This window comes from Calliphora vicina, chromosome 4 (genome assembly GCF_958450345.1).
Source record: "Calliphora vicina chromosome 4, idCalVici1.1, whole genome shotgun sequence".
NCBI lineage: Eukaryota > Metazoa > Arthropoda > Insecta > Diptera > Calliphoridae > Calliphora > Calliphora vicina.
Window position 1 is genome coordinate 27,277,944 of NC_088783.1, and position 21,686 is coordinate 27,299,629.

At 28.3% G+C, this 21,686-nt stretch overlaps 1 protein-coding gene across 1 annotated transcript in view; it reads right to left on the reverse strand.

Moving 5' to 3' along the window:
• Positions 1-492: 492 nt before the first annotated feature.
• Positions 493-21,686, reverse strand: part of LOC135957494 (frequenin-1) — a 60,422-nt gene continuing 39,228 nt past the window's right edge. The window contains exons 2-7 of the mRNA XM_065508243.1: positions 15,639-15,663; positions 15,383-15,431; positions 11,223-11,312; positions 5,790-5,868; positions 972-1,060; positions 493-816 (exon numbers count right to left, since the gene is read on the reverse strand). Of these exons, the coding sequence (XP_065364315.1) occupies positions 649-816; positions 972-1,060; positions 5,790-5,868; positions 11,223-11,312; positions 15,383-15,431; positions 15,639-15,663 (500 nt within the window). The 3' untranslated portion in view covers positions 493-648. The remainder of the gene's footprint in view (positions 817-971; positions 1,061-5,789; positions 5,869-11,222; positions 11,313-15,382; positions 15,432-15,638; positions 15,664-21,686) is intronic.

Here is a 21,686-nt window from a genome sequence, read left to right on the forward strand (position 1 = left end):
AATAACAATAAGGCTAAAAGCTAATATAAAAAACGATTTATTTTTCTTTTCTTTTTCTTGTTTATATTTAAATTTACTTTAATAAATATTAAATATGATTTGTTTTATGAATTATTTGTTTGGGTTTTTGTTTGTTTTTCTCATTCAAATATCAAAGGCTTTTTATTTAATAAATGTTTTTCATTAATAATTTATTGACTTGTTATTAAATTAATTATTAATTTTCTGTTTGGTGTATTGACATTGTTAAACTTTAGTTTATTTTTAATATTATTATTATTAATTTTCTTTTTGTGTTTAATGGCTAAAAAACTTTTCTTTTCTTTGGTATTAAATTTACAAAAAAACCAAATAAATTTTGTATGTATATAGTTAAAGTACAAGAGAGCTTTTATAAAAGCTCTAAAAGAGTTTTTTATTTTTAATTTTTAGAAGAAAATTAAGTAAATATTAAGTTTGTTTTTAATAAAAATTACCAAGACTTTTAAAATCCAGAGTTTTGAGTTTTAAATAAGAAAACAATTAAACAAAAACTTGTAGATAGATTTTTCTTTGGTATGTAAGAGCTTTAAAGCTTAAGGTTTTGTTGAGTTTAAAAGAAAAGTTAAAGAACTGTAGAGGTAAACCCTTTTTTGCAAGGAAAAGGATTTAACCACCACCTAAACTTAACGCCTGAACTATACGTGGATCAGCTTTACTACCCTCACGAAATTCTTCTAATGTTAATTTGCCATCATGATTTTTATCCATTTGATCGAATATTTTATCCACTCGCTTCTGTGGTGTATTTTCATCCTCCGCTTGTGGTTGTTGACCCTGATTTTGTTTTGGGTTTGAAAAAAAATAATAGAATACAAAAACCAAATAAATATTTTCGTTAAAAAAAGTAAATAAATTTTAAATAACATTTTCGTTACTTAAATTAATTAATGACATTTGCTATAAATTTAACAAAAAAAACATATACTTACCACCATTTGATAAATGGCATCAACAATGTTGTACATTTCCTCTCTTGTAATGTAACCATCATTGTCCACATCGTATAAACGAAAAGCCCCTGTTTTTTTTATTCATAATATTTTTTAATTTTTTTGTTTGGTTTCGGTGTTTTCATCATCCAATCCAGCAGAGTTTGCAAATTTAATGGAATTTAAGAAAAAAAAACATTTAAATGGTGACATCGAAAAAATGGGATTTAAATAATGGCGGAAATAACATTTACATGAGTTAAACTTTTGTTTTCCGTTTTTCGTAGCAAATTTGGTAACATGCTCACACAGATTTGTTGACAAACATTAACAAAAAAAAAATCACAGAAAAAAAGCGAACTTAACAAAACTCATTTTTTAAGGTCCTTACTATTGTAATGACATTTAAAGTGTTAAAAAAAATTTAAAAAAACAAAAACGATTACATATTCGGCATAAGTACAAAATTAAAAGTAAGCTAAATTGTGTATATTCGTCAGAAGATATGTGCTCACAAGCTAATATGGCCATTTCCACAGAAAGGTCCAACGGGATCGAAAAATGTCTTATTTTTGATATTATCATGAGAAAATTATTAACATATTTACATATATCATGTTTTTAAATATTAAATCCTTCAATCAACAACTATTTACACAAACAAAGCATGATTAGCGTAAAAAGTTAATGTTCTAATGTCGCATTCTTGTACCCAAATTATTGTTTGTTATCAGTACTCGTTCCAGTCAAGCAGTTGAAAATGTTAATGTTTTAACTAGTGGTTTTAACTAAAATCAACAAAGAGAGCTATATTCGGCTGAAACATTTACATTTACACAGTCCGACTTACTACGAATCTTCACCAATTATACTTTAAAATAAAAATTTTAAATATTTTTAAGTAAACAAAATTAAAAAAAAAAATTTTTTAATTTAATTTTTTATTTATTTGAAAAAAAAATTTTTGTTGAAAAAAAATTTCGGTGTAAAAAATATTTTTCCCGCTTTTGACACAGTCCGACTTACTTTGGTATAATATAGGTCATTTCAAAGGTCTTTGAAATATCTATTATTGGATATAGATAAAAAACAGATAACAAATCGAGGTTGTCCTGGTTTTTTTCCTATATCTAAGCCGTTTTCGGACCGATTTTAAATAGCAAACGATCCGGGAGTATTCCCGATTTATTGATATAAGTTATTTAGTTGCTACCAAAAGTTGATTTCCGTATACAGGCGGACAGACGGTCATGGCTATATCGACTCCGCTATATACAACGATCCAGAATATAAATACTTTGTGGGGTCGCAAGTAAAAAATGTTGAAATTGCAAACGGAATGACAAACTTATATATACGCTTGCATATAAGAATCCCACTAAATATTTAATACTGATTTAGAAAGTGTGTCGCGTTCGCTATCATTATTATTTTATCATTTATATTTGGAAGGTAAGGGAATCGAAAGAAAACGGAAAACCACAATATCTACTTTAGTTAACAATGTTTCAATTCGCAAATGCTTTCGCGACAAGAAAATAATTGTTTTAAGATTTATTTATTTTTTCACTTCAAAAAACTACGAATGTCGCGTTCTTTGCCATAGAAATATAAATTTTTCAAACATTCTTCATAACTAATCTTAATACTTCTATTTGAAGCATTTATCGCTTTATAACAATTTTCAAAAATGGATTTTTTGCCACAAAAAAACCTTGGGTTTAATAATGAAATAAATACATTTCTGAAAATCCCCTTTTTAATGAAAAATATTGGGATTTACACATTATAGTGTAAACAACAAAGTTTTATCTGTCATTAATTATCACTTAGTTATTGAACATTATAGAGTAAACTACAAAGTTTTTATCTTTCAAAAATGTGGCAACAAAGTGTGATAAGCGGGAAGTTATGCTTTACATCTTTAATCTGCAAAAAAAGTTCCGCTCAACTACACCAAATCTTATGGTGAATGTGTTCCATCGGTTTCAACGTGCGAGAGATGGTATGTTCGGTTCAGACAAGGAAGACAAAGAGCGTCCAGGCCAGCCAAAAATGTTTGAAGACGAAGAATTGGAATCATTATCCCATGAAAATTATTTTCAAACTAAACAATAGCTTGCAAAATTATTGGCAGCTACTCAAGCAGCAATTTCTAAACGTTTGCGAGCAATTCAATCAAAAGCTGGGAAATTGGGTACCATACGAATTGAAGAAGAGAGACTTTGAAATATCCGAAATGATACTTAAACGCTGTGTCTTTGCACCGAATCATTACTTGCGATGAAAAATATATCCATTACGATGGATATCGACACCAAAGCCAAATATCCATAGCGATGAGATGAGCTCATATTTTGGCTGGGAATCCATATGTTGCCAGAAAGATGGTAGAAAGTCATAGCTAACAGTGGCCAATACTTTGAATAAATTTATATTGTAGAAATGTTTCAAACTAAATTCTTAAAATTTAAAAAATCCCGATTTTTAAGTTTATAGTTTTTTTGGTACAAAATTAAATTTTTGTGAAAACTTGATTTCTTTGTGAAATAGTTTTATAGATAAATATGAATTTGTATGTAAAAAACTAAATTTTTTGGGAAAAGTTATTTTTGTTTTTTTGAAATATTTATATTTTTTTGAAAAAAATGTGGATGTGACCTCTCCCGATATTTTGATGTATCTTTAAGTTATTTGTGATATTCTTAATGCTGAATTCAACATAAAGGTGATCAACATTTATATTCGTTCAATTCATCATGACCTAAAGATAAGATCATTCCATAGTCATGAATGCGACATTCGAATGCGTTTAAAGCATTGGTAGGCAAAAAGAGACATTTAATTTGTGTGCTCTTTTGGGTAAAAAATAAAATATCCACAACAACATCAAGAAACTGAATGAATTGTGTGTATTTTTACGCTCTATTACGCTCTTTTGTTCACATTCGGGTTGTTTGACGAAAATCATCGTAACCTGAACAATATGAACGCCTACCATGGGTTTAAAGTGAAAAATATAAAGAAATCCTCCAGAAATCTCCATTTCCTTTTTTGATGGCAGTTTTGTTTGCACTATTTTTAAGGCAAATTTCAGGTTTGGCGTTTTGTTGTTATTAATATATATTATCAACAAACATTCAATCAAAAACGCGACATAAAATACAACCAGTTATTGCCTGTTTTTGGAACTTTCCATTGATAGTAGATTTCTTTCAATCGCTCAGCTTTTACTGTCTATACTTTCAGCAGCATGCCAATTCGATAGCTCTCCTTGTCATCTTCTAAGCTGATTAATCTCAATAATCTTTATACCTTACTGAATCTTCTTTTGACACACATGTTATCCATCTAAATGTTTATGTTAAAATGATTAAAGCAATAACAATTCTGATAGCGAACGCTACACACTTTGAAAATCAGAATAAGATATTAAGTATGATTATTATACAAAGTAACTTCTTTTAGTTAAAGCTACCAGATTTTATTTTGAATTAAATAGTTCAGTCAATTGATTAGAATGATCGCGGAGTACTGATAACAAACTAGGATTTAAGTACAGGAACACGACATTACAACATGAATTAAATTAAATGGACAATTTACTATTAACACATTGACAGCCACGTCGGACACAACTGTGTGACACTGCACTATGCGGTTTACGCCACGTCGGACACATATGTCCGACACGACTTTTATTCTCTCTAGCCATGTCAGACAAATGTTCTGGATTTTAAGAATTTTTTCCATGTTGTCTGGATGTTCACTTTCTGAACTTGTACTGAGTATTTTTTCTAACTCAGTATCCCATAAAAAAATCTTTTTCGCCATTTCGTAAGACCCTCTTATTTATAAAAAAAAAATCTGTTTCTAAGCAGTAAATATTACTGACAGTAGCCTAAATTCCAATATTGACGTTTTCGAAGAGATTACGAAAAGAAAATGCTATGGCCCCCACCATTTGCTGAAAGTGCCTTGGCAGTCAATGTGTTAATCGAGCATTTTTCGGCCTTTTTTAACTTTCTGTAAACATTTCTTGTTGATCGAATGATTTCTGCATATGATACAAATATGTAAATAATAAATACTAAAGAAAAAATGTCCCAATGTCACTATATTATTAAAATTAAGAAATTTGTTTAATACAATGTCATGCGTTTATTAATTTCTTTGTTGCGGAAATTCCTATATTGAATTATTCCAAAAATTCTACTGCAAAATTTATACAACATAAATAGACGTAAGATTTTGATTATTAAATTAAACTAAATATTTGCCCTTCTTATGACTTTACTGGCAATATAAAGATTCAGTTTCACTAATTTAAAGGTGTTTCCATTAACTACCTATTTTTATTAATATATTTCATTCATCCAGCTTAATGGCAAACAAATGTTTGTTTTTTTTTAAATTTATTTGTTTCGCTTATTTTGTTCACACACACATAATTCAAAGTAATATAATTTATGGGCTGTCCATTTCATAATAAATCATTTGACCTTAGTAAGCCACAGCATAATATAACAAATACAATTACAAAAAAATAAACACAAAACACAACAAATACGTTACAATTGCAATAAATCTTTAATAAATAAACAATAATAACAAAAATAATAAAAACGAGAAATAAACAAATGAATGAAGCCAGAAAAAAAATAAAGAAATAAACGCCAAATAAATGCAAAAAGAAAAAAAAACGATTTTTTACAAAAGCAAACAACAACAATAAATAAATAAAAGCCAGCATTTGTTATTGTTGCTTTACGAACATTCTCACACAATCATTAGTTCGTTTTCGTTTCGTTTACTTACATTGTAATTTTTCATCTAAATTGCCTTTCGATGTTACCGACAAAGCTCGTATAAATTCTTCAAATTCTATTGAGCCATCCTGTACCAGCGCGAGAAAAGTAGAGCACAGCATTGAAGTGAGAAAAGAAAGGAGAGAAAATATATTAAAAGGAAATTTACTCCCACGACACACATTTATTCAAACACACTCATTTACACAAACATACATACATCCATATGAACTGTTAGTGTTTGTGTAGATGAGTTTTTGGATTTGTTTGTTTACATTTACATTAAATTAAACGAAGAGTACAAGAGTATAAAAAATAACTGTTATGTTTACAAATAATGATCAAAACATTGGCAAAGAAATAGAGAATAACTAATTTGTACACAGTGAAAAATTAAACAAGGGAAATATAGAAAATAAAGTTAAAAGAAAACAAACTAAGATAGTGCCAATTAAAATTATATAAATTGTTTAATAAACCTCTAAAACTTTTCAACATTATCTCCCTAAATATAGAAAATATAATTAAAAAAATGTATTTACTTTTAACAATTTCTCCCTGTTTATAACAAAACTAAAAATAGTATACAAAACCATAAAGTATAAAGTCTAAACTAACAAAGCTTGTGTTTAATTAGTTGGCGAATTGGTTAAGAAATAAAACTATAAATCATGTATGGGGCCTTAGGGAGAAAATACAAAAAAAATAATAATAATAAAGCAAGTAAAGGAAATCAAGCATAAAACGGAAGTGCAAATACAGCAACAATAATTTTAACAAGAAATATCCTTCACACAAAGTAAAGCAGAAACAAAAAGAAAACCAATAACTGATGACCAAAAGCCCAAGGGGATTGGACAAGTAAAACAGTAATTGGCTGGGAATTTTATAAAAAGAACTGGTTGAATATTAAAAGCTAAGGAAAATAATTAATCTAAGAAATTATATCAGATTTGTGGTAAATATAATCAATTTATTAAAAACTAATTTTCTTCTATTAGAAAATGTGTCAAATAAATAAAAATTAAATAAATTTTTTCTTAAATTTCCAAATTCAAATTTATATTACACTTTGCCTTTAAATTTAAATTTCCCACAAACATCTTTAACAACTCAAAAGTCAGCCTTAAATTTTACATGTAAATACATAGATATCTATTATATATAACCATTTTATATAACAAACTCATTAAATATTAAATCTAAATATCAAAGTTTACTCTAATGTTTCATGAGCAAGTCCTAGTTAAGCTAAAGTTTCATCGATTTGTGTGGTTTGAAGTGTTTGCTGAAAAATAATGAAAAGTTCAAACCCAAAATTATATAAATTTGTTTTCAAACTATCCCCAAGCTGTGTATGTATTAAGTAATGTACCAACGTGGCTAAAGTAGGTGTACAAAAGAAACTGGTTCTGCGAAATTTATTAAGATTACTCCAAAATTGATGTTTGCCTTTAAAGAGCTGTCACTTTTTTAGGTTTTCTTATATTTGTTACTAAACCAAGAGACAACATTAGCGTATACGTTATATTTAATTATGATTATCAGAAAACACTCATACGTCATGTAGACTGAATTCTTCGAAATTCGAAAAAGAAAAACTTAATGTAATAAACCTTAGGGCTCTGCTACATGTTCAATATACATATATTGACCGCGATCCAGTATCGGGATATTTTTTGAAAGTGTAGCATGCAGTATTGATGGACCGCGATCTAAATCGCAGAATAACCTTATTTTGCGTGATTCATTACAATGGATCGCGATCCAAATATCACAATATATATTGAACGTGTGGCAGTACACATTCAATAAATATCGCGATACTGGATCCAGGTCAATATATATTGAACGTGTAGCAGTGCCCTAAGGCTCCAAAAAAAGTACCCTTAAAAATAAGACCTTAGTTAATCGTATTACTTTTATTATTGTATTACTTTAAGGAGAATCATGTTATTATTCATTTTTGGTGAAATACAGAATAATTTTAGAATTGCAAAAAACAAACTGTCTTTTAAAAAGATCATCAATGATGCCTTACAACTCTATCAATATCTCAAAACTCAAGAAAACTGTGCTGAAACTTTCTTCTTCGAAAATGTTGAATTTTGTGCCAACAAAGCGTCATATGCGGGAAGTTTGGCTTTACTTCTTTAATTTGATCATCAGAGCTTATGGTGAATGTGCTTCATCTACGTGCGAGAGATGGTTTGCTCGGTTTAGAAGTGGCAATTTTGACACGGAAGACAAAAAAAGTTTTAAGACCAAGAATTGGAGGCATTACTCCATTATGAATTTTGGTAAACTCAACAAGAGCTTGCAAAATCATTGTGAGCTACTCAAGCAGCAATTTCGAAACGTTTGCAAGCAGAAACCTACCCATACGAGTTGAAGCTAAGAGAGTTTGAAAAACGACTTTGTATATCTGAAATGCTAATTGAACGCCATAAAAGAAAATCATTTTTGCACCGAATCATTTTTTGTGATAAAAGATGGATCGATTACAATAACGCCAAGCGTAAGATATCGCATGTGAAGCTCGGCCAACCAGCCAAATCGACACCAAAGGGAAATATTCATGGCGCTAATGTAATTCTATGTATTTGGTGGGTGCGGCTGAAATCTAACCAGTATCACAGGAAGCCTGTATAGAATGCAACTAATATGCCTGAAGTGAGCATTGACCAATGAACCCTCTCTCCGGAGTATCTGAAATTGGCTTGATTCATTCTTGGTCTCAAAAGATGAGCTGTTATTTTGGCTGGGAATCCCATATGTTGCCAGAAAGATGGGAGAAAGTCATAGCTAGCAGTGGCCAATACTTTGAATAAATTTATATTGTAGAAATGTTTCAAACTAAATTCTTAAAATTTAAAAAATCCCCCATTTTTAAGTCAATAGATTTTTTGGTACAAAAAGGGTTTTATATATTATGAGCTAATGAAATTTAACTAGACCATCATAAGAAAGCATCTGCCAGATGTTAATTTACCACTTAAAAACATAAGGTAGATATGTTACATATCGATGGATAGAGGATTTTGTCTATTTTTCAAAAATATTTATAACTTTTGACAATTAAAAAATTCATTAAATAGTTTTTTGAAAAATATGACAAAATTTTTAAAATTTATGTAAATTAAATTATTAGTTATTAATATATTTTAATGAAATTTTACATTTATGTAGAGTTTTCTATTGAAAATCGAAAACCAAAAACAAATTTTGATATTTGTAATCAGGAATTCCGCAATTGCCCAAAATGTGTTGAAAAATCCCAAAAATTGGATTTTTTAGTTTTTTCACTATAATATCCATACCCAGGTCCTGATTATTGGAACCTTTTACATAATTATAAAGAACATATAAGTCCATCTGAAGTTTATTACAATATTTCGATATCCACTACGCTATTTTGTTACGTTTTTTGGATGAACCTAATCGCCTCAGTATCAAAAATTTTCAAATTTGTTTTCATTTAAAATATTTAGTGTAAAGTTAGCTTTTCAAAATTTTTAAATTCCTAATACATTTTCTTAGACATTTTTTAGATAACTTAAAAAGAAAAAAAATAAAGCTTTTTTCCCAATAAATTTACTTTTTTAAATTCAAATAACTTTGACTTCAATTATTATTTTTAAACAATCATTTTTTTATTTGACACATGTATACATTTGTTGCTAGTTTAATAAAGGAAAAATTATGAAAATCGTGAAATATTTGGACCCGCTGTTATAAAAATAAACTGGAATAAGCTGGGTGACAATGTTGAAAATTTAAATTTCAAATGCAAATATCTCATAAGCTATAAGAGATAACACAAGTCAATAGCAAAAAAGGCTTCTCAAACCACTATTTAGATTCGATGCACCATGGGTACCTAAGTACAAAAATGGTAAAAGTTTTTAATTCTATGGAAAGATTCTTTTTTTAAAAAAAATTTTAAAGTAAAATTACAAATTTTGTTAGATATTTTACACATAATTAATGATTACTTAAAAACGGTTAGTTCAATGTTATTAAAATACAATTTAGAAATGTTGAAATGTACACAACTTTTAAGCCTTTTATATATTGCGTTTCAATCGGCTCAGTAGTTTCGGAATTATAATAACAAATTGAAAATAAAAATATATTTTTACGCGAAAATAGCTAATTTTTTTGTTTTAAAAAAAACATGAAAAATCGAAAACGACAGAAATTGTTCAGATTTATTGCTTAATCGCAAAGCCACATACAATAGGAACACTCTGAGATATCGACCACAAAAATCTATGGATTCTATTCGAATTTATTCATAATTAAGTGAATTCGCTCATTTTCACAAAATTTTTGTTTTTTGTTCGATATATATAAACTTGAGTAGTTAATGTTCTCCTCTCGAATCATTGAATTTTAAAACCATTTTCTTCACACTATGCACAAATTTTCACATATATATTGCGTTACAATCAGCTCAGTACTTTCGAAATTATAATAACAAATTGAAGCAAAAAATATATTTTTTACGTGAAAATAGCAAAATTTTTTGTTTCAAAAATATCATAAAAAATTTAAAACTGCATAAATTGTTCAAATTTATTGCTTTATCGCAAAGCCATATATAATAGCAACAAAATGAGATATCCATCATAAAAATCGATTTTCGAATTTATTCTCAATTAAGTAAATTCGCTCATTTTCACAAAATTTTTTTGATATACATAAAATTGAGTAGTTAATATTCTTCTTTTGAATGATTGAATTTTGAAAACTGTTTCCCCATGCTATGTACAAATTTTCAAATGTATATGGCGTTTCAATCGGCTCAGTAGTTTCTGAGTTATAGTAACAAATTGAAGCAAAAAATATATTATTTACAAATTTTTTTTGTTTTAAAAAAAATCATGAAAAATCTAAAACGGCAGAAATTGTTCCGATTTATTGCTTAATCGCAAAGCAATGAATAATTATTCTTCATCTATCTAATTTATATGTAAATATTTCAAAGCAATTTAGTTTTATTAATTTTTTTGTATTTTTAATTATCCTTAAAAATTGGCTACTTTTGTTACTACATATTTTAGATCCTTGATAAAATATCACTAATAGTTGACACCTACTAATTTTATTTTCAAAACTCCTCCACAAATTTCGTGCACTCACTTTCAATAACAAACAATTATAATTGTAATTGCTACACAGTGGTCAAACGTTAAATTGAGCATGAACAAAATGGTAAATTACACCACAATTTATTTAATAAATACAGCATGAATATTCATGCAAATGTAAATACGAGAAAGTAATTAAAAGAAAAAATATATTAAAAGCAATCAAGTAAGTAAGCAGAATTAATAAAACAAAATTTGTATGAAAACATTAAAGAAAATATTTAACAAATTAATATAGTAAATAAAAACAAACATTTAAATATTTAAATATTATACATAGAAAAACTTACATTATTTTCATCAAATACCCGGAAAACTAACGAGGCAAATTTACTAGGATCTCCTTGAGGGAAAAATTGTTTGTAGATTTTTATAAAACCCTACAGGCACAATTACAGCACCACACAAACAAATGATTTATAATGAAAAACAACAATTTTTAAACAGCAGCATAACAGTTGTGGCAGCAACATTATGTAACACAACAATTATTACGGGGAGGGGGGAATAAGTGCAAAGAGTGTTGAAAACAAAAATGAAAAACAAGTTGTAACATGTACAAAATCATATGCATATGTAAAATGAACATAACAAAACATTTAGAGGCGCCCCATATGACAGGCAATGACGCCATGGAGAAACATAATCCATATAGAAAATAATATATTAGAAAGAAAAAAAACAAAAACAGAAAAATAACATCAACATCAACATGAATTTGAGGCAGTGGCATGAGTGGCAGAAACAGCAGCATCCAGCCATAATGGTTGTAGTTGTTGAAACATTAAACAAATCCACAATACGAGACATCAGCGGCAACATTTCATTTAATCAAATATGTCGCATACAATATCAAATGACATTATTAGAGGTTGTAACACAAATAACCATATTAAGGATATAAGGATAATAATATGACAACAACAAAAACACAATAATAACAACAACAAACAAAACAAAACAGAAAAAGTTTACAAAATAACATGTAGAGATACATAAAATTTTAATGCAGTTGAAAGGAAAAGTTGTGTGTAATAAAATGTTGCGCATACAGTTGAGTATTTTTAGTTTTCAATTTATATTGTATTCGCACAACAGCAGCAGCATTCAAAATTGCCATTATTAAGAGTTTGATCCATTTTAGTTTTTTTTTATATAAAAATCATAAAATTTTTAAATATTTTCCAATTTAAATGCGAAGAAAAAAGAAAAGAATTGTAAAAAATTTGTATGAGAAATGAGCATCATATAAAAATGTATTAATATTTCCTTGTCGTAAAAAGGAAATATTTTGCTATTAAAATTTTGATGTAGTTAGTTTGTAGTTTTGAAACAAAAATTGTATTAGTGAGGAAATGCAATTAACACTAGTCAGGGCGTAGGAAAAAGATATTGACATAACCTAGACTTTAAAACAGCTGTACCCTAAGAAAAAATATACTTCTACATGACAAATGCCATAATTTAAGAATTATTTAATGTCATTTAATAATATTAGTGTTAGCCCAAACAAGTAAATTTGAATCCATAATTTTTTTTATTCGACTGATCTAATACTAACGCTTGAAAATGATTTTGGGCATATGCCTACCGCATTCTGAACGTTCAATTACACATGTCAACACAAAAAAAGGCTTCACTAAGAAAAAAAAATTTTTAAATTTTTCAATTCTATAAATAGATTTTTTTTAAAATTTATGATGACTCAAAACGGGTTAGTCTGATATTATTGATGTAAAGTTAGAAAAGTTCAAATTTACACAAGCGTATACTTTGAGTGTATATTTTACTTGTATTTTGCCTTTGTTAAAATTTTTGTTACAATAACAAAACACGTGTAAAATTTAAACTCAAAGTATACGCTTGTAAGCACATACAATTTTCTGAAAATAAGCAAGATAATTGTGAATAAATTCGAAAATAATCCATCGATTTTTATGATCGATATCCTATTATGTTCCTATTATATGTGGCTTTGCCACAAGGTAATAAATCTGAGCAATTTCTGCCGTTTTCGATTTTTCATGATTTTTTTAAAACAAAAAAATTGGCTATTTTCACGTAAAAAATATATTTTTTTCTTCAATTTGTTATTATAACTCCGAAACTATAGAGCCGATCACAACGCAATATGTATGTGAAAATTTGTACATAGAATGGGGAAAATGTTTTCAAAATTCAATCAATCGAAAGAAGAACATTAACTACTCAATTTTATGTATTTCAAACAAAAAAGTTAAATTTCGTGAAAATGAGCAAATTCACTTAATTGTGAATAAATTCGAAAATAAACAATCGATTTTTATGGCCGATATCTCATTTTGTTCCTATTATATGTAGCTTTGCGATAAAGCAATAAACTTGAACAATTTCTGTGGTTTTCGATTTTTCATGAGTTTTTTAAAACACAAAAATTTGCTATTTTCACGTAAAAAATATATTTTTGCTTAAATTTGTTAATATAACTCCGAAACTACTGAGCCGATTAAAACACAATATTTAAACGGCTTAAAGGTTATGTAAATTTGAACTTTTCTAAAATTACTTCAATAATATCAGACTAACCCTTTTTGAGTTATCACAAATTATGTGGAGAAACATCTAACAAAATTCACAATTTTAGAAATAAAATTTTTAAAAAAAATCTATTCATAGAATTGATTTTATTTTACAATTTTTGTACTAGGTAACCAAGATGAATCAAATTAGTGAAGCCTTTATCTGCTGTTGACATTTGTTATTTAACTTATATACATAATAATTGGCTGGTATACTGCTGAGTAAAAAAAATCAAAGATAGGAGACTTAATGTTATTAAGGTACCAAAAAGGGAGATCTAATGATACTTTTTAGTTCGTTAAATGGTACTTTTAAATGTCTGTTGCATAATAATGAAAATTAGACACATATGATTCTGACTGAGTTTGAATCCACAATAAAGGACTTACAGGTACTTTTTTCCTAATAATAGTACTTCTTGAATATTTTATAAAAATGGACCTAAAAACACGAAATTAAGCATTCATGGTTCTGAGTGATTGATAATTCAAAAGGGAATTTAAAGAATTTTTATATTTTAAGTACATTTTTCATTACAACGAATTTTGAAATTGGACATACATATGTACTCCTGAAAGACAATTGATTTGAAATGAACAAAAAATTAATAAAAAAAATTTCAAAACATTTCTAATTTAAAAAAAAAATATTTTTTTATTTCCTTTTAAATTTATTAGTGCATAAAAGTTTTGATAAAAACATTTTTTTTTTACTTTTTAAATTTTTTTTTAAATTAATAATAATACAAATTTTTGATAAAATTTTTTTTTGGTGAAAAATATTTTTCCCGATTTTGACCCATTGTAGGTCAGACTATGGCGTTATAAACGTTGTTGCAAAGGTCTTTGAAATATCTATCATTGGATATCCATATATCAACTTGATCCAGATATAGATCAAAAATAGGTAAAAAATCGAGGTTGTCCTATTTTTTTTTCTTATTAAATATCTACCGATGAATCATGTATGTAAGTTTTTGGGGGCTACGGAAAGTTGATTGCATCATATAGACGGACTCGACTCCGCTATCTATAACGATCCAAAAATTACAAACGGAATATATACCCCTGCCTCTCACAAACACACAAAATCATGAGTCCATAGAGTTCAGAAATACTTATACAGCCCAATTATGAATAAAAAATTCCACTGTAGTTTGTTCCCCGGGATTTTTTTCACATTGAGTTTGAATAGGAAAAATGGGAAAAGGGAGAAAACTCCCGGGGAATTTTTATTCATAATTGGGCTGATAGTGTATCTTTGGGATATGCTTGTTAATGGATGAAGCTTCTAATAGAGTTTTTGACGAAATAAACGCTTCGGTTCTCGTTCGGATAACGAATAATTATTGGTAAATATAGCTGGTGGATGCAATCCGAAGAAATGAATTCTTCAGATGTCGTCGGCTGACTACAACTTATTGGCTAATAAGAGACGAGATGAATGCTTCGGGTCTCTGTCGGCTAACTACGGATTTTAACTACGTTATTAGTACGAAGAAAGAACTATGACCTCGTCTACTTATGCTTTGCTAGCCGGAAGCGAATTATAAGTACATCGGGAATTCGATTCTTGATTGCCTTGTTTACCACAACCATGCCTCTTTTGATCAGTTTTTATATTGATTTCTTGGATTTTTCATTTTCATTGTAATACACGATTGTTTATTTTTGACTAATTTTACAAAGTCAACATTAATTTATATGATTTAGCTCTATATTTTAGAGCTATACATTTTTTATGTTAGAAACTCAGCTTTTAAACATCAGTATAATATAATAAAGACCCCATCAAATCTCCTACAACCCTCATAGTGTTAATCTCACGACAATGATAGTTTCATCAACCACAAATCTATCTCATTCACTGTCACATTTCCTGCATTACTTACTTGCTCTGTGAGTAAACCATTGGGACAGTCTTTTAAGAATCCTTTATGCCTGCGTTTTTTTTATGAATTTTTAATACAAAAACAAAGTTTGTTTTATTTTTATTACAGTGTATAGTAGAGTAAAAAAGATGTAATATTATTAAAATGAAACTGTTTTCGCATAAGAAACCAGCAAAAGGAATATAAAATAAGTTGCTGCAATGCTGCAGCAACAAGAAAAAATAAACAGAAAAAAATTATTGAAAAGAAAACTTACCATTGTCTGATTTCTTTTTCTGTAACTAAAATAGAAGAGAAAGAAAACAGTATTATAAATTTATGCAGAATTATGTTTGAAAAGTTTCTTATAAACTACATATTGTACAAAAAAATAATAAAATCTTTATTTAAGAAAAGTATAGATTTATTTAAAATGAATTACAAGAAATTTGTATGCATCTACAAAGAAAATCAAGTCGTATGAGTAATATTATTATACATTAATATTTATCATACGCTTTATTCATATGGATTTATAATATTAGGTTCTAAGAAACTCTATTTATAAAATGACAGGTTGGCCCGCAGTCTAGTTGAAAGTCAGATAAAGGAATCAGTATGGGGATTGTAGGTTCGATTCCTACCAATCATTCTATCTTAACTGTTTTACCCCAGAAAATCTTTACAAACTGTCTATTATATATGTATAGCAGGTTTGATTTTTCAAACTCAAGATATAGACAAGAGTTATTTAATAACTGATACAATATTTAAAGCCATTTAACTGGAAACTATTTTTTGTGATATCCTAGGAGTCCCCAAAAAATTGTAAGTCAATACGTATACGTAATATTATTACAAAATAATATTTATCATACGCTTGCTACTTTCATCAGACTAAACATATAAAGAAAACACCAACCAATTAAGTATTGCAATACAAACTGTACTATAAGAAATAAATAAAAATAAATTAAAAATAAAATGAAAAGAAAACCACATTTATATGTATACAGCTGTCATAAAAATACGAAACTAACTAAAAAAAAAAATAAAATAAAAACAAACTAAAATTGCTAGCGCTTAGAAAAGTGAAGGTACAATATGACAAATCCATAAAATAAACAAGACAATAAATCTTCCATTGAAAACTATTAACAATGATCATCAACGGCAGCAGCAACAACTGCATAAATATAACTGCTGTTTTTTTATACACCCACTGACTAAAATATCTTGCAAATAAATAGATATAAAGGACACTTGCGCCAAGACAATGGATATATTTGGAATGAATTGAAAATAAGTAGCAACATTGAACAAGTAAAAATAAACAGGCGAATGTTAGAGTAAATAAAATGTGTCTTAAAACGCAAAAACTGTGAGTCATAATAGTTTAACTGAGGCATATTGTATTTAGATACAATACACAGAACAGTTTTTAAAAATAGATGAAATTCTACAGTTAGAGATAATTTTAAGAGACTTTTTATAATCCAAAAAATCCTTTATAAAGACTAAGATTTTCTTTTCATCATATTACACAAATATTGTTCTAATTTTTCAAATTATTAGCCAACTTATGTTTGTGTGTGTAAAACATTCTCACGTCCCAAATACAAACCCTAAATAGATAGGATTCACGCAAAATATTAATCAATTCCATAGTCAGTTTGGTATTAAAAATCAGCAGAAATCATGTAATAGAAAAAATACTACATATGAACCAAAATGTCAGACAACTTTGGAAAAATTTTATGTTTTTAACAAAAAAAAAATATACTGTTGTAGTTTTATTTATTTTGAATTTTTACTCTGCAAAAAAACATACACTGAATGTAAAGTTACATGGGAGATTTCATGCCAAGTGACCCAACTTTCAAAACCCATGTTTTCCAATCGGAATGAAATTTGCACAAACCTTTCATTGACCCCCTCTAACTCAGAGAGTTCTTGAGCGATCTTGTTGAATAATTGTGGCTTAATTACTATCCAATAGAACTAACCTTGGTTTTATTCCGATCGGAAGTCATCGGTTTGGTTCAATTGACATGAAATCCACCATATGCTTATATTGATGAGCAGCAATGTTGAAACAGGTATAATTTCGTTAACTGTAGTTTTAGTTTTAGCACTGCCCGATGTTTAAATTAACTATTCTGCTTATCTTTATTTATCATCAGTCATATTGTTTTTATAAAATGACACTCACTGTTACTTGTTTTACAGCTAAACAGAAAATAAAACAAATAAAACTATTCGTGAAACATAAACCTATGGCAGCGGTTTTTCTTCATGTCATATTGTCATGAAAAACAATGACAGTTTTAAATGCAGAAACTATTTCTGAGACATTTTCATTTGCAGTTAGTGCTGAAGCCTGCTTAGGGCATATTAAATGTATCATAAAATTATTATCATTTTTATATAATATAGAAAAATGAATATGTTTATTTAAAGAATTTAACTTTTGTCGGTAATCTTTGCTATTATTTGACCGTAATGTACTTCCTTTTTATAACCATTTATAATATATAATGAGATATTCGAAATATCAAATGTTCCTTGACTCTAACGCATAAATCAGGCTGAATTTTAGCCTGATATGTTGGCGTTTAAGGTCTCTTTGGTTTGTGGTCGAACCCAGACTTGGGCGTTGCCAATTACTTTTCAATTACCAATTACATTACATGTAATTGGTAATTGAAAAATACCAATTACCAATTACTAGCAATTAGTAATTGAAATTTGTCAATTACAAATCCAATTACATTTTGTAATTGGCAACCAACAAATACCAATTACAATTACAAGTAATTGGTAATTGGCTTTTATCAATTACAAATTACTGTAATTAGTAATTGGTAAATGGCAATTACCAATTACATATAATTGGTAATTGGTAAAGTAATTGCAAGTAATTGATAAAAAAGTAATTCTAATTACATAAAAGGTAATTACATTTAAATTTTTTTCTAAATTTTTAAACAACATTAAATAATAACACTATGCTATAAAATAACACTTTTTATCAGAACTTGAAAATCGGCCTAATTGGGGTTGTAGGCCTAGGTTAGGACATACTAAAACCGTTTTAAAAGTTTTTGAAACACCCTCAAAATTTTGAGTTATTTTGAAAAAAACTGTTTAGGTTAGATTCTAGTACTTTAGTACCTAAAGGCAAAGAATTAAGCTTTCATAAATTATATATTTTTTTTTCGTAATTTTTCAAATTTAACAATAACACAGGCAACAAAGTCTAAAAAAAATTAGAGGCTTTTAAAACCGCTACACAATTTTGATGTATTGTGGTTCCAGTAGTTATGGTCCAAACTTTAAATTCTATGGAAAAGTTTTTTGTAAAATCGTGAATTTTTTTAGACGTTTCTCCACATAATTTATGATAACTCAAAAAGGGTTAGTACGATATTATAAAAATAAACTTAGAAACGTTTAAAGTTATATAACCTTTAATCCGCTATTTATTGCGTTTTAATCGGCTCAGTAGTTTCTTAGTTATAATAACAAATTGAGCAAATTAGTTTGTTTTAAAAAAATCGAAAACGGCAGAAATTGTTCAGATTTATTGCCTTATCGCAAAGCCTCAATTAATAGAATACACTTATTTTCAGAAAATTGTAATTTAAAATCATCAATATTTTGATCTAGCTGAAAGTAATAACCCAGCAGTTAAGAAAGTAGTAAATTTATCCCTTATAGACAAATGTTTGATGACTTGATTGAATCCAATTGATATATTTTGGGTCATTTGAAACGTATGTGCTATTTGTATTGCAGAGAGATATCAATTAGTTACTTTATGCATCCCATGTAATCTAGCGTAAAGACAATTGTCACTTAAGTGCATCTAAGTAATCTAAGTATTGCATTCGTCTCTATGTAATACAAAGGATCAATAACTAGTCACGTAGCTAGTTATGTAACTAGTTGTCACCATAAATGATAGGTAAAATTACTAGTCTCATACAACTGCTGGGAAATGACTGCGGTAAAACTTTGTATCTATGTGAAGTTACAAAATCGTTCGATAACGAAATCTCTTAAAAATTTAAATTGCAAATTGTAATGAAACAACATAACTCTAAACTTTTTTGAAGCGAAATGTTTTGAAATGATAATTTTCAATTGTTCATAGAAATGAAGAATATAGTCGACAACATTTGGAGTTATTTCTATAACAAATTCGACAAATATGTTGCCCATTGACGACAAAAACTTCTACTTTTATTAAAAACTTGGATAATATGCACATAAATATGCATTTTGAAATTAAATATAACTAAATATTCATTATTAATAAAATATGCAAAAATACGCACTAATAAATCAATGCCATTTTACAGCAAAATGTGCGATTCTAATAGATAATTGTCTACATTTTATTTGGACGTTCGAGAAAAAACATGCATTTACATATTAATCCGCCCCCTAGTAATAATATGTTTGGATTCCATTATTTTTTTTTTTATTTTTGGTATATTGTGTAATGTACGAGTTATTTAATAATTACATTGTTGGTAATAAATACTTTAAAAGTAATCATTACACATTTTTTATCAATTACTTTCTATTTCAATTAATTTTTACCCATTACATGTAATTTGTAATTGACAATAACCAAATACTAATTACATGTAATTAGTAATTGGCAATAACCAACTACCAATTATATGTAATTGGTAATTGGCATTCACCAATTACAAATTACATTTAATTGGTAATTGGCATTTGTCAATTACAAATTACTTATAATTGGTAATTGGTTATTGCCAATTACCAATTACACGTAATTGGTAATTGGTCCAGTAATTAATTACAAAATGTAATTGGTAGTGCCCAAGTCTGGTCGAACCGCACGATATCTTTGACCAGTTCACATCACCTACATGTGATATGGCCGTGGCCTCAAATTGCTCGTGCAGAATGTCCACTATGGCATTAGCTATGTTGCTCGCAACCGTCCTGCTGAAAACATATGTCGTTGGTGTCCATGTCATCCAATTCAGACCAAACTACGTTGGTATTCATAGACCTATAGCGCTCGCCGTTGACAATGATGTCCTGGTCAACGTTGTTCTGAAAGAAATATGGACCGGATGCTTTGGACTCTCTTGGATCTCATGTGTATTAGTATCATTCCAAATTCCACAATTTATGTTTGTTGATGTACCCATTCATCCAGAAATGGGACTAATCGCTTCCATTTTGATAAAACAATTTTATCATTTGCATGTGTTGATGAATGTGATTTTGCAAAACAAATTGAATAAATGACAGCCTATTTGAAAGAAGTAGTTTCAACAAAATTACCTCTACCAACTGTCAATGTTCGGAAGGCCCTATTGGAAGATCCTTTACAAATATATAACAGGTTTCCATTTCGTTTGTAATTTATTCGACATTCATTTGCAAACTCATCATACACAGAAGGAAAAACAATTGAAAAATTTTCAATTGTTTCTCCTTCTGTCTGTTGTAATCTACTTTCTTTCGTAAGTTTCTGGTCATTTCATTCTGTGCAGTGGTAATAACAAAGGCACTGGTGGAGTATAGTGCTGCATTAGAATGTATAAATATCTCAAGATTTCATACCAAATTTCAACTACTAAAACCACCATTTTTGGGTCTAGAAACAGTGGTTTTATAATAACCGATAACTTGAGTTTATTGGAGGTACAAATTGTATCAAAATGTTGAATATTTTCGTAATAAAACTGACCATTTTATAATAAGTACAATTTTCCAAGGTTCTTTAAACTTCTTCTTCCGCCAAAATTATAACTTATCGCCTTAACTAATCTTCAGTGCGACAGAAACATTTAGTGGTGAATAGCAACAGTATCTACTTGGATCCCTAAGAATACTTGGTCCCTTATTGAGGAACTCAAAATTTCAGACGCAATTGTCAAGACCTACGTCGCTAAGGCATGCATAAGATTAAGAAGCTTGTTCGCGGAAAATTTTTTGAAGGCACGACAAATGAGGCTGAGCATAATCAGTATCTCCTGGAGATCTGAGAGGTTCATATCATGCTGGCTTGAAAATAAGTGCAGAAAAAAAAACCTAAATAATATAAAAGATTGATAGCAGTTAAACACTAACGATTGGAAAGACTTATAATCCAAAGTCTTAATTGACTTTATTTGCTTTAGCATTCTCATTTTTATTTGTTTGTTAAAATCCCACTTCAAATCCTAGTCTATGAATTAAATCCCTCTGCTTTTAATACAAAGCTTTTGATATTGATATCAATTATATTTCAAAGTCATATTTGTATTGTTGTATTTGTTGAAATCCTACAGCA